The following is a 15,136-nucleotide window of genomic DNA, read 5'->3' as shown; positions in this document are numbered from 1 at the left end:
GCAATCAAATCTCTTCACAAGACTTGAATTGATTCATTTTCACCTTTTCCATTGTTTATTTGATTGGTTTTGGCTGTTTTTGTACTTTGTTTCTGGCTTGGATTTGTGAGAAGTTGTAAAAACGACTGTCTAGCGGAAGTAGGTGCTTACCAGGTGCACTTGAACGCAGTATGAGATGGCAAAACTCCCAGAAAACCAAAGTTCTGTTAAAAACTGAAATCCGAAAATGTTATTTATGCATAAGCCTACTTAAGTGAGCATTTACAGCGCTTAAGTTAAGACCTCTGTCCTTTAAAGTACAGTCTAGGCTTGTTGATGAGGTGAAAAACGTTCTTCTGAAGCCAGAGTCACTCAGTATTTACGAGGGAGAATTCTTGACCTTTTCAGCTCTGTTCTGACATGCATTACAGTAATATTATTACAATGAGAATAAGCTTTACAGTTTTATCCATTTCTTTTCCTGAATATATTTGGATCAAATATCCATCCACTGGAGTTACCAAACCATCTGCTTCTGCCATAGTATCAGTCTTTTTTATTGCATGTCCAAAAGCTTAATGTTATTGTTTGGCGGTACTGATGCCAACAGGTTTTCCATTCTGGATGTTTCTAACTGCGCAGTTCACATTTCCTAAAAATATTTTTATAAAACCTGCAGAAAAAGTGAAAAGATAATGAAATAATGACCATAAACGTCTCTCTTTTTCAGTGTTACATATGTGTGGATTTGGGGTATATTTAGGTCACGATTCTGCCAGATTGACCTCAGTTCTGTGTCCTTGTGTGAGCAAAAGAGAGAAAGAGGCCGAATCGACAGAAAGACAGGGATTGAGTTTCCATTTGACCATGGCTCCAGTTTAGGAAGTTAAAACGCAGGATTTCCAAAAAGAAGTTGCTTGGAAACTACTTAACGGTAATTACTAGCTGAAAGCTTGCATACGTATTAGACTTGATTTAGCTCTAATTTAGCATTCATTTCACAAATAACTTTCCAGTACACCTAGAGCTTGAATAACTTTGCAGTGTTTATAAAGACTATGTTTGATGTGCTTAAAGAAATAGTTCATCCAAATATAGAAATGGGGACTTTCGCTCCGAGTATTTATAGGAACTAGCCAGCTGGGCGGTCCTCCGAGAACTAAACATTTTCCTGGTTTCATTCACACTGCCAGTAGAAACTCTGAAATAACATAAGCCATCACTAATATCCTGCCTCTCTGGTTGTTGTGCGGGACTTTTATTTTGACAGTGCTGTGGACTTTTACTTTGACGCCGCTGAGAACACCAGAGCCTGAGCACACAGTGCTCCCATTCACTGTCTACATTAGTTTATGATCTTTTTAACGGTCCTATCTAATATGTTATTACTGTTAAAGGGGTGGTTGATTATGATTTCACTTTTCTAACTTTAGTTAGTGTGTAATGTTGCTGTTTGAGCATAAACAAAATCTGCAAAGTTACGACGCTCAAAGTTCAAAGCAAAGGGAGATATTTTCTTTTACAGAAATCTCTTTTTAAGGACTACAACAAACAACTGATAGGGACTACACAAGCTTCCTCCCGGTTAGTGACATCACAAACCCTAAAATCTACATTAACCCCACCCCCGGGAATGCAATTTAATGAATGACTAGAAGATGGTTAACTCCACATCAGCTACATGAATTCATAAACGAACCATTCAGAAACGTCCTGTTGCATTCTTCTTGAGTCTCTCCATCATTGTGCGACTCCGGTTTGAACATTAAAGGCAGAACAGTTTATGACATTTTAGTGCGTGTCTGTGTGAGGTAATGGAGCTGCTAACACACAAGCTGTTCTTGAAGCTCCACCCTCTGTGCCGGGAGCAGCAGCTCATTTGCATTTAAAGGGACACACACAAAACAACGCTTTTTTGCTCACCCTCAAAAAGGGACAATTTGAACATGCTATACAAAAATATCTGTGGGGTATTTTGAGCTAAAACTTCACATACACGCTCTGAAGACATCAGAGACTTATTTTACATATTGTAAAAAGGGGTATTATACCACCCCTTTAAATAAAGAAAGTATATTATAGCGGCGCTAGCTGAGCATAAATATGTCGGCCCATCTATAGCTGTTTTCCATGTTCATGGAGTTATCGTGGAGTAAATATGGAGTAAATATGGGGTGGTGTGGCGCAATGGATAAGACACATGCCTTTGGTGTGAGAGACCCGGGTTCGAATCCACTGTGAGACACCAATGTGTCCCTGAGCAAGACACTTAACCCCTAGTTGCTCCAGAGGCGTGCGACCTCTGACATATATAGCAATTGTAAGTCGATTTGGATAAAAGCGTCAGCTAAATGAATAAATGTAAATGTAAAGGTAAATATAGGCTATAAACTGTATTTTCACAGCTTTTTAAAAATGGCGGGTACCAGTGCTTTGCACACGTTCGGCCTATCAACATAAATTTACGTCACTGGTAGTTCCTATTGTGCTGGGTTAGACCCTACTCTGAAGGAGCTAAATTAGTCCCCCCAAAAGACGTTCCTATACTAAAATCGTTCCTAGTTCCTGGGGTGCGAACACGCCGATAATTGGGTACTTCCACCAAGTTATAGGAACTATGAAAATGTTCCTCCGGTGCGAACCCGTATGCCACTATTTACCCTTATGTATTTATCTCAATACTACTGACTTTCTTTTTCCCCCATGAAAGTAGTATGACTTGTGCGCAATATTCCATGTCCTCTGAAATACATTAGCGTTGTGTGAGGAACAGACTTGAACAAGTCATAATTCACTGAAAATGTTAAAGAAATCTATTTTGTTGTCTTGAATATATATAAAAATGGCACATAAAAGGCATGGTCTGCCAGGTTTGACATCCATTTGCTCTTTCATGTTTCGTAACTGAACGTGATGTGCCACATGGATATTAATTTTGTGTTATGAAATTTGAGAGCTACACCAGAGGCAACATTTTAACCAGTTTTCAGATTAAATTTAAATGTGTTTGTCTATTCCTGACACAAAGCTATTGAATGGCTTCGGGAAGACTTGGAATAAAGTGCACAGTCTTTTATGGAGCTGTTTTGGTCCATTCACATTAAATTTTGTTTTGTATTTGTAAGAACACCTTGTACATTCTACTAAACTTCATTTTCTGTTCCAAACACACACACACACACACACACACACACACACACACACACACACACACACACACACACACACACACACACACACACACACACACACACACACACACACACACACACACACACACACACACACACACACACACACACACACACACACACACAAAAGAGCCATACAAGTTTGGAACAGCATGACGGTAAGTAAATGATGACAAAATGTTTGGATGAACTTTCTCAGAGTTCTCTTAATGTTTTCTGTAGACTTTCAGCTTTTCATTTGGCCGACAGCAAAGAAACACAATAAACTCAAGCCAAATCATATACAATCATCAGAATTCAAAGCAGTACTGCGCTGTAACTGAATTCTACAGTGTTAATGAAACTTCCTTTGCGTTGCACCTATTTTGACCTCAGCTCCTGTGAGTATTAGGTAAATTGGCGTAAATGAAGCTTGTCTGTTTATTTGTGCTTGTTTACCAGAGCTACCGAGTAAAGTCATGCTGTTTGCTATCTCTGGCTGCTTTCCCTATTGCCCTGCTAGTGTAAACAGAATTTTGCATTAAAGCTGGGCAGCTTTTCTTGCACAGATGGCAAATTCTTTGCAGAACATCACTGTGAGTAGCACAGATTTCTCTGTAAATATTGAGGATTCTGAGAGCGAACTTGTGCTCAAGGGATGAAAACTTCTGAAAAATGATTTGGTAATCTCTCATGTTTTATATGTTGGCTGTCCATGAATTTTGATGATGCTAGGTAGAGCTTAAACATTGTAGTTTGGAGCCGTGCACCGGCCAGCTTCTCAGTGCATTCATTTTATAGTCAGTTTCTGTTATGGAGGAAGCATGAATTGTTGGTTGAGGTCCCGCAGACATGTCAAAAATTACCTTCACTCAAAATAGTGTTTCAGCTCTGGGCATGAATCAGGAAAATGTTCACTACAAAATGCTGTAGTGCTGCCCCAAGACTTTGGAACAAGTTACCCCCTGATATCCGTACAACTGCAGATGAAACTCTTTTTAGGTCTAAACTTAAAACCCACCTGTTTAGGATGGCTTTTAATACATAGTAGTGGTGACACAATTTCCCTTTTGCTGTTTTATTTTTGTTACATGTATTTATTGTATGATATGATGTTTATTTTATTCTATGATGTGAAGCACTTTGGATTCCTGACGGTTGTTGTAAAGCGCTATACAAATAAATGTTGATTGATTGATTGATTGATTGATAATGAGTCTTATTTGGAGAGTAAGTCAAGTCTCAAGTCATTTTTTTTGTGACTTGAGTGCAGCTCGACTGCCATTCTATGTCCTTTCTGTCCCATTTTGCCTTTTTCTGAGTGGTTGCTCGGTCATTTATTACAGGAAGTTGGCTGTGACAGACAACTGGGAAGCAATGCTAAAGAGGACAACTGTGGCGTGTGCGCTGGAGACGGTTCCACCTGCCGACTAGTCCGAGGCCAGGCGCTGCCCCACATCTCACCTGAAGAACGTAGGTACACACATACAGTACATAAGCACATTCTTCTTTGTTGGTTTTGTTTTTGGAGTATTTGCTTTGTGTTTTTTTTTTTTTTTTTTATCTCTGTGACATTCGGACTGGGATTGGTTATAAAGCTAGTGTTTGAGTTTTGATTTTTAAAGCATTTTTGGTCATAAATTGTACAACACTTTTACAATGGCAGAAAACTGCAGGGAGCCCTTAAAGCTTCTTTACAATAGTTGGTTTATAAATGCTTTTCATTGCAAGTTTGGGAAAATGGTTGGTGCATGTTGCATTCTTAAATGCACATTATAAGTGACCTAAACTCAGAGAAGATGAAGAGATGAGTTCATGTGGAGCGGGATTTATTGTGAACTGATCCAATCTGAGACACTGAGAGTATCACAGTAACACGCTTCACTCTGAAACACACAGCGCATATACTGTATTCATTTAATTATTCCTTTGCCAATTGATAATCACACTTAGCCATATAACGATTTTGGTTTTATTCCAATTAACCATGCAGCTCTACATGATTCTGAATGTTAGAATGAGTCATTGGACTATTTCCCGCCTTTTTTTGAAGTTTATTGCTGTATCAAATCAAATAATCCTAAAGGTTCAGAAACGCTAAAGCCATAAACGGTTGTGTTTTGGGCAGTCTTACATTCCCTGTGGTCTTCGGTTAGTGCAAGCATTGGCAGCTTTATTAGCCTGCTTAATTTATGTGATTGCCAGCAGTTGGATTGTTTGCATTCTGGGACTGAAGATAGAGTTATTGATTCCCTTTAAAGCGTGTGAGGGATTCTCAGCCCATTTTTGAGAAATAACACACTTAATGCTGTGGCTTTTGCTTGTAAATAGCTAGTTGTCATTTCTTTAAGATTATTACCCAAATACTCAGTTTGTGTTTCTGTCTGCTGGGCAAGTATTTGGTTTTTAGGCAGGACGCCATTGCTGAAATCATGTCTGTTTAAAAATATCAAATATCCAAACTGTTTTATGTAACAACCACACCCCAAATTAATTAAGACAGATATTTTTTTCTTTCTGCACGCTGTACGGCTGAATGTCGAGGAGCACAAGGCTATTTCTGTGGCACTTTACAGTGTTCTTGCCTTGAGTTTTATATTGTTTTTGGTAAGATTCTGTAGTGTCTTGTGTTTGATGGCTGCCGAGGATTTTTCCTCATCCAAAAATTCCTTTGTCTTACAGCAATGTGCTCAAACGGCTCTGATTACGGCTCTGTTCCAAAACTTAACACGCCGCGTAGGCTGCATTTTTAGGCATCGTAAGCACACTCCCCACGCAAAGGCTGTTCCAAAGCGTAGGTAGCATGACTATGCTGCCTTCTAAGATACCTTTGGCAGCATCACATGTATCCTTTGAGGAAAAATGCATTGCGAGATGGATGACGCGAGACAAGTTAATTATAAATATACACTACCGGTCAAGTTTGGAGTCTCAAGTCAGTCACTCTGTTACTTTTTACATATCAATTTATGGATTTTTAAGGATAAAATAGTTCTTCCATGATAGTATATAGTTTCATGATCTTTACCGACAGTGATTTTTTTTTTTTTTTTTTTTTTTAGGGTAAGTTAAGATTACAAACTGTTTATTCGCATCTATTTTGGAGGAATATTAGGCTGATGTCACTTTAAGAGCTGCACGGATTCAGTATACTGACACACACGTGCGTTTTATTTCTCAACTGTTCACGCTCACTTAAGCCATAACCAACTATGTTTACTAGGATACTCGCCAAGATGGGCATTTTGATATAATGTTGTATGAATTTGTCTGTTCAAGCGCAATAAGAAGTGAAAGAGAACTCAATTTGGATGTGTGCACAGACTGCACACACTAAACTTCTCACTCTTCGAGTACCAAATTGAGTTCTCTTTCGCGTCTTCTTGCACTTGAATATTTCATTTTGTTTTGCCGAGTATTTCATTTTTTTCTACCGTGAAATTTTTTACGCTACTTTACAACTCAGTGCCTTCATGAAAAACCATCAGTATCTGCCTTTTTCATGCTATAGCCAATAGCCGATGGCTTTAAATTCATAAAAAATAAATAAATATTTATCATCTCTAATTGTGAGTTACATCATAGATCATTCCAAATAGGTTTATTTCGGTCGATGCTGCCAGAGAAAGCGCTTTGACTGTAGGAAATAGAAAGCAATGCAGCTTACTGGGTTTTGGAACAGAACCTGAGTGACTGGAACTTTTCTCCTTACCAAGACATTTTCACACAATCATGCTATTCATTTTCAAAGCCTGTTAAACCAAAAACGAGGTAATTCGATCCAAACAAGTTATGCATTCTTTAATAAAAGCCGTCTCACTAATAATTCACATGCGTGGCACTGACACGTAGGCTTCTCGTAAGTCGTAGAGCCGTCATGAGGTCTCCAGATGGAAGTCCGGTGATCGGATAGGTCATTCCCCAAAAGACTTCAATCCGGGCTGGATGATTGTCAGGATTCCAGAGCGTCACATGGATCTGTTAATATTAAAATGCAATAAAGCTGCTAATGAGCTTCTGGCTCTTTTAATTCATTCCTTTGAGACTCATTTCTGCATTTAAAGGAGAGCGATAGAAACACAGATGCATTATGGGAACGTTTGTGTGATTTTTAATTTTACTTGCGGGTCGATGCATCTTTTGTGGAGCAGTTAGCCACATTAGATTACTTTTTTCTCCATCGTTATAAACAAATTTGAAGTCACACTTGCATGGTTGGGTTATTTTTAAAGTGAGGGCAATTACGTCTTGGGTTTTTTTATTGTTTTTTTTGAAACACAGCATTGTTTGGGCATTTTTTACCCTGTTTACAACTGACTGGTGTCTGAAACTTTTTTCATTATAGCAATAAATTCCAGTACTTTCTATATATGTTTCCAAAAGTAAATATTTTGGGGCTCCCATGATGTTGGTGCATTTCCAAGCCCTATAATTGCTGGATGCGGTGAGGATTGCAGAGCGAAGGGAAAAACACCTCTTTTCCTACATCAATTCCTGCTAATGCAATAAACGGCATTAGCACTTTGCATCTACACAAGCCACTCGCTTTATATTTGACCCAAAGGTGTCTCAGTTAAAGAAGTTATTAAGGAAGCTACTTTGAAAGCTGTAGCTTGCCAGGCTACAAGCTAAGGTGTTTGCTGTTGAAACCAGGGGCACTTTAAAAAAAACTTAAAAAACACACTTTTTACATCCTTACTAATTTATTTATTTGACCACAAAAAATCTCCAAGGGCTATAATACATGCATCATTTTTTTTTTTTTTTTTCATTTTTGTAATTTTCTTTGAAAATCATGAACATTCTCACCACATCTCAAATGAGCTGTGTTTTTTAAAAGCGTTCTGTGGTGCAAATGACAGTGATAGAAATGACATTTTAAACATTTTAATAATAAAATAGCTGATTCCCTTTGCCTTTTTGTTGCTAATTTCATAGCAAGCATGTTATGAATTTATATTTTATAGGTAATAATTAATCTTTTTTATCATGCATTTTCATATTTTTAAGATTTCCTCAAGGCATGATTATCCATTTTGTCACTTGAGCAAGATCCCGGTTATATAAAATGGCTGATTACTTTGCCTTGTTGTGGATAATTTGCATGTCATGAATTTAGCCGTACAGTAGTATGCGTGTTTTAATTGAAAATTCCTTAAGGAAATTAAGACCTTATTGTAATCTGTCCACTGTGAAATTTCATGTATTGTAACTTTTTGCATATTTTTATAAAATTACAGCTTGATTGGAAATGAAGCACAAAAAAAAAAAAACTGTTTGAAAACATTGATTTTTCATTGTTTTCTATACACGTCTCACATTTTATATCAAACATGCTCTTTAATAACCAGGCAGAGTTGATAAAATTGAAAAAAACTTTATTGGGGGAGACTGTTTGATGCCACAAATGAGTGACAGTCATAATTTTTTTTAAGGTAAATATTATAATAATATTGCATTCATAGTAGAAAATATATTTTTTTTTTATCATGCATGATCATATTTTAAGAAAAAAGATTTTAAGAAGAGAGAAAATTCTTTAATTTCTTATGTTGTTCCAAACCAGTTCCAAAAAATTCTCCCTTTTTGTTCTAGGGAACAAGTAGGTTTGGAAAAACATGAGTGGGGTTAATAATGACAGAATTTTCATTTCATGGGGGAACTATTCCTTTGCTCCAGGGGATTATCCCTGTAATAAGTCTCTGTGTATAAGAAATCTAAATAAAGAATAAAAAAGTAGTAGAGATGAGTAACTGGAGAGATTTCCTGTATTCAACCCCATTCTCTCCATTACCCCCATTACGCTTGCTTTTACAGAACGCTCTCAATCCAACCATAACTGAAAGCACTCAAGCTGCTCTCTGTTGTGGTTTTCTGTTTACTGAGCTGGAAATTGGTGGGTTTTCTTTTTTCAGCAGTACACTGGGAAGCCACAAATGTTTTTTTTTTTTTTTTTTTTATGGAGAGAGGTCGAACACATTAAGCGTGTCAGAGTTGCAGTGTCTGTGTGTTTGCAACTCATTTACTCTCAAACGTGTAATGACTGTATTTACGTGCACAATGGATACTGACATGAACTGTGAAGGATGCTGTATTTCCGAACTGTGTTTGGAGTGAAACACTGCATATACTTCACTTACTGCATACTGTATGTCATTCAACACTAGAATTTTGGGTTATCGCAGAATAAAAAATGCTGGATGGAAACGGCAAGATGCGCATACATTCTAAAAATGTGCTCAATTGAGGCAAAACTTTTCTTTTTTTTTTGATAAACTAGGGCTGGGAGACATGGCCAAAAACATTATCAATATAACATTTTTCATATCAGTCGACATCTATAATTATACAATAAATGTCAAATCTTTATTCCTTTCAAGTTTAAAGCAGATTTTTGCTCCTAAGTGAAAGTTATTTGTGGTTTTAAACTACTCTTTATTGTCAGAACATGAAAAACACTTCACTTTTTTTAATTCTTTACACTTTTCCAGTCATTTTTCTTTAACAAAATACATATCTTAATTGACAAATGAATTTCTTAGTTTCTGCATGTGTGCTAATGGGTGATTTTGTTTCAAGTCTGACTTTGCTGGCACATTGCTTCAACACAGTTTGCAGTGCAGGCGGCAGTATCAATAATATTACACGTTTTGTCTCTTAGAAACACACATTTGGCAGTAGCTTGAGTTTGGATGCAGGTGCAAATTTATGCTCATTAACAAAAACAGTAAAAATTGTAACAACTTCATTTTTATATTGTAAAATTTAAATATTCTGTCTGTTTGAGTTTTATTAAAATTCCATAGTAGATCATTATGATCATTAAGATCTTGATAACCACTGTTAAAACCATGCATATAGCACCTCAATACCATGATAAAATGTAACTATATGGTTTCTATGGTATTTGTATGAAAAACAGTAGCCTAAATACTCTTAGTATAAATGCACAAATGCTATGGCTTACTCAAAAAAATACTGTAATTATATTCCACTACTCCTTTAATACATTTAATACATGTCTACATTAATAATATAATAAAGCTCTACATGAATATCCCACACATCTGCCACAATACCATGGTAGGATGCAGTCACGGTATTATGTGTTGTTTTAATGAGTCTCTGGTTTGTGATTCTTCTTCTTCTTCAGCCATGAAGACGGTGATAGAAGTGCCGATGGGTAGCAGAGGCCTCAGAATCACAGCCAAGGGACCGGACATGATTGGTGAGATTATACATGTTAACTTTATACAAAGATCTGTGGTGTTTCACAGCTTCTGGGTCTAATTCGTGACTTGTCATAAAACTATGATGTATGAAGTCTCGACTTAATCCGGCGGTTAGAAGCCATTTAACACTTGTCAAAGGATTTTGTTGGAGAATCAACATTAATAATATGAATTAATCCAGTGTTCTGCCACAGGGCCGATGCCTTAGAGTGCAATTATAATAGTGTCTCACTGTGTTTCCAGAGATAGCAAGGTGACATTCAGCTGTCAAGAAGTTGCTAGTTTTTCCACACTCTAGTTTTTGTTCCAGAGAGAATTTCTGAAATCTGACAGTTAACACCATCGGGAATCTTTCGAATGACAAATCCTATTTCATCCTAAAATCAGCTGAAATATGAGACATTATATTTATCCTAAAGAAAGTAAAGCACCTTATTTGTGGTTTTTATACTTTATCTTTTTTTATTTCAGGGTTATTTTAGTTTTATTAATATTTTGAATCAGTTTTTATTTGTATACTTTTAGTTTTCATGCTAATTTTAGCTTATCTTAATTTCATTATGTGCTTTTGTCATTTTATTATTTTTTGTTTTTGTTTTTTAAAAATTGTTTTTTTATGTTTAATTTGTATTATCAGTTTTAGTTTGATTTCCAGTTAATAATTTTAGTGCTTCAACTTAAACTTATTTCAGTTTATTGCAAATGCAATATTTCTAATGAAATGTTTTAAACCCTGATTTATTTATTTATTTATTTATTTATTTGCGAATTGTATTGTAACTTTATTTCAGCATTTCCCATTCATTATCTAGCCTGTGGCGGCCTGTAAACCTCTAAAACCTTGTAAACCTGTTTTCAGAGAAGTTTTCCACCAAAATAAAATGCCTGCGGACCCTCCTCAGAGGGACCAAGGTCCACCCACCACAGTCTCACAAAATCCTATTGGAAACACTATGATGACTAAAGGAGTGGGCTTATTTTTTATGCCAATACAATAAAATTCATCCACATTTAAGCAGTACTTTAATAAAGAATATACTATATTTGATTAAATGTATTATATTTCAATAGGATTGTAATATTATATTAGAAATTAATTTAGTTATCTGGGATAACTTTCACTGCATACGTACACAAAATCAAACCTTCGATGAAAGTCTTACCTCTCACACTGTCATTTGTGTTGTTTTTGTATTTTTTTTTTACATTTGGGCATTTTAATCAATTTATAATAGCTTTGCCCCTCTCAGAAAGTTGTCACGGGTCTTCTGAGGTATTTCCAAAGAGCTCTTCCAACATCTGCAATATAGTCTAAAGTCTGAACTTCACAATGCCTCCACAGTGACACGGCCAAACTGTATTTGACACAGTCACTTGGTGTAGTAGCTCAGTGTGGGAATGCATATGGATTTTCTATATCTATCTAGCCTGAAAGACCAAAAAAGAAAAAGAAAAGAGAAAAGAGATTTCCTATTACCTGAGTTGGACAAATGCTAAGAGGTTTGAGGGAACTTTAGGATAGAGCAGAAGAATGAAGTGTTCATGCAGGCTAATTTGTGGTGGCTGAAAGCCCAGTACGATGGAGACAGAGCCAGTAATCTAGCAGACTTCCATAACGGACACGCGGAGTATGCCGAAGTCCAATCCCAAAGTACCGTTCCACATCCGATGGACCCACACTCACACAAATACACACTTCCGTTCTGTAGAAAACCACGTTTCAGACTACACACACAGATATCTAAACCCTATAACCTGCCCATTACTTCTTTTTGGTTGCAAACTAGATCTCCATCAAAAACTACAGGGTATTTAGTGGGTGTTTGGCTCGTCCGATGTTTCAAATTGGGGTTTGAGTGACCTGAAGATGGCTCTATCCCAAAGCTCACGTAATAAATGAGAAAATACAGATAATACCTTAAAAGACTAGAAAAAATCAAGAAAACAAAAACATACAGTAGAATCCAATATCTACTGTATAACAGCCAAGTTTATGAACTTTCCCTATAGATTTGTGCATTGAGATGTTGTAGATATGATGGCTCTTTTGTAATGTTCCAATAATTGCCATTGCTAAAAGTACTTAACACAGCCTTTCTAATCTGTAATCTACCACATCACAGAAAAATCCTCATTCAATCCATTTGACTAAGCAAATACATTTTAACTGCCTTTTTTTTTTTTTGTCAGAACAACGACAATGTGGGAATTGAATGTCTTTGTGAGTTGTTTCGAGAAGAAGGCATAATTATATTCAGCTGCTGCCAGACGCTCTCTAGCCGCTTTGACCATTTGTTTGATTTTCCCTCACCGCTAACACGTTGTTCTGTTGCTTTATTTACATGAAGGATCTGCAATTATTCTCAAAACGATGTATCAATGTGCAAACAACGGAAATACATTTATTTATATTTGAAATTTTCAAGTATTTTATGACTTGAAACATTGAATGTGGGGGGTTGGTGTTTGTGGGTGTGTGGATATGGGGGGTTGTGTGTGTAAAATAAATAATATTAATAGATACAACTTCTGATTTTAATAATGTATTAGTAAATGTTAAAATGAACATTAACATTAATAAATGCTTTATAAGCATTTTTCATCATTAGTTAATGTTCACTAATGTACTTAGTTAACAAATTGTTATCAAATGGAAACTTATTGTAAAGTGTTACTGGTTATTGAAAAAAAAGAAGAGTTTTGTGAACAAAATGAATTTAATGTTCAATGTTCAATGTTTAATGTTATACAGTATATACACACACATTATATAAACACAAACTTTTATCTTAGATGCGATTAATCGATTTGACAGCACTAATTCCACCACATCTCCTGTCCTCTTTATCATTAAAAATAGCCAAAAAGACCCAAATTCTTATCCTAATTTCACTATTTAGGTCATTGGTGTAACTTCGTTAATTAAAAAGATTTTCGTAGATTATGTGAAATGTTTGTGGTTTACAAAAGCAGCAAGCAATTTCAACCACACCTCAGTCTAAATCTCCACCCTCTAAAAGTGTGATTGGCGGTGTTACTGTTTAGAGAAAAAGTGTGAACCGCTCCACTGACAGTTTTTGCTGTTTTCAGACTCTAGCACTGTCACAGAGACAGGTGTGGTGTCTCAGGGCACCTGGTTCAGCAATATCTCTCAGGTAGTAGCAATATTTTTTCTGTGGTAATACCCCAGTATCATTTATAGAACCTGAAATGTCCCATTTCAGTGATTGAAGCGCATGCACCAAACAGCCGGAGAGAAGAGGTTGTGTTCAGCTCTTCAGGTTCTCATACTCTGGGCAACAATACGGTGGAGTATCAGAGAGGAGCAGAAAGACAGACACTCCGCTGCTACGGACCGCTGTCTGCAGACTTCACCATTAAGGTGTGTAATGAAAACCGAACAGTAGAGCTATCTATCTGCAAGTGGTACTAGAAAGCAGCACAAACTCTTAGCTAGAGATATTTGCTCTTTTCAATGGGTAGGTATTTTCTCTTGTGTTGGAGTTTCCAACCTTATTAACAAATGTACTTGATTCACCCCTTAAGATTTTATAGGTCTAGTTTCACATTTTTTTTATTTCTATCATCATTTGCTTGTTCCAACCTGCATTATTTTATTTTTTCCATAACATACAAAAGGAGATGTAATGCTGAACATAGGTGGATGGTCTGTTGTAATCTCGATTATGTTTTTATTTTATTTTATTTTATTTTATATATAATAATTATAAATATTTTTTATTTAATTTATAATATATAAGATATATACTGTATACAAATAATAATGATATATAATTATTATTTGTATATTTATTTATATATTGTAATTTATTTTATTACATACCATTCAATATATACCAAACATGTACATCATATTCATCTCACAAACATGAACTATTGTTCCATCATGAACCTTTTGGGTTTTAGTTTTTTATTTTTATAGCAAGGATTCTGAAAGTTTCATGCAAACTCAGTTTGAAGCTTCATTATGAGTTTAAAGCAGCAAAGAGAATCAATGTTTACTCTCCATGTGAAACTGTAAACACGGCACAATATGACTGTAATCATGCTAGACTTTCTCATGTCACGACCTGAAGAGTCATGATTAGTTCTGACACTACAGCTTTACAGTAATTGGACATGACTCATTACTCTAGTTAATTGCAGCAGCATGCAAACAGTATTTAACTAATCATCACAGCTCCGGAAATCAAGACTAGAGGATATTCAGTGCAAGATGATGCATGCTGCATTTCATATGGAAATCAGGAGTTGGACTGTGGCCCCTTGAGGAAATTATTATACATGTCAAAATAATTTGGTTTTTCAAAATGAATGGCTTTTATCTCTTTTTGTGATGTGATTATGAATGTGACTATTAAAAGGAAGTGATCGTATCAGGCACATTATAAGTGAATATCGGTTCTTCTCAGGTAAAATATGCTGGCCCTAAAGACACAGTGATGCAGTTTATGTTCTACCAGCCCATTCGCTACCAGTGGATAGAAACTGACTTTTTCCCTTGCTCTGTCACCTGTGGTGGGGGTAAGTGCTAAAGATTATTCCTCTTAATTAGAGATGGCCATTTTTAATAATTCACAGTGATTTGAATACATCAAAAATACTCATTCAGCACACCTACAGTATGATCATTTTAAATTTGGGATAATTACAATTCTGTTCGATACTGATAATAATAATAATAATAATAATAATAATCTGAAAATTATTAAAAGTTTACTCTTTTTGTCTGAA

The 15,136-nt window shown here is 35.9% G+C and overlaps 1 protein-coding gene across 1 annotated transcript in view; it reads left to right on the top strand.

Moving 5' to 3' along the window:
- The window catches only part of adamtsl3 (ADAMTS-like 3), a 181,719-nt gene that overhangs the window by 114,544 nt on the left and 52,039 nt on the right, over positions 1-15,136 (top strand). The window contains exons 7-10 of the mRNA XM_081358718.1: positions 4,496-4,622; positions 10,303-10,377; positions 13,606-13,763; positions 14,815-14,926. Coding sequence (XP_081214844.1) covers positions 4,496-4,622; positions 10,303-10,377; positions 13,606-13,763; positions 14,815-14,926 — 472 coding nt within the window. The remainder of the gene's footprint in view (positions 1-4,495; positions 4,623-10,302; positions 10,378-13,605; positions 13,764-14,814; positions 14,927-15,136) is intronic.

Source organism: Scardinius erythrophthalmus, assembly GCF_964197995.2.
Source record: "Scardinius erythrophthalmus genome assembly, chromosome: 2".
Lineage (NCBI taxonomy): Eukaryota > Metazoa > Chordata > Actinopteri > Cypriniformes > Leuciscidae > Scardinius > Scardinius erythrophthalmus.
Note: the sequence above shows the minus strand (reverse complement) of the source record. Positions and strands in the feature narration are given on the sequence as shown.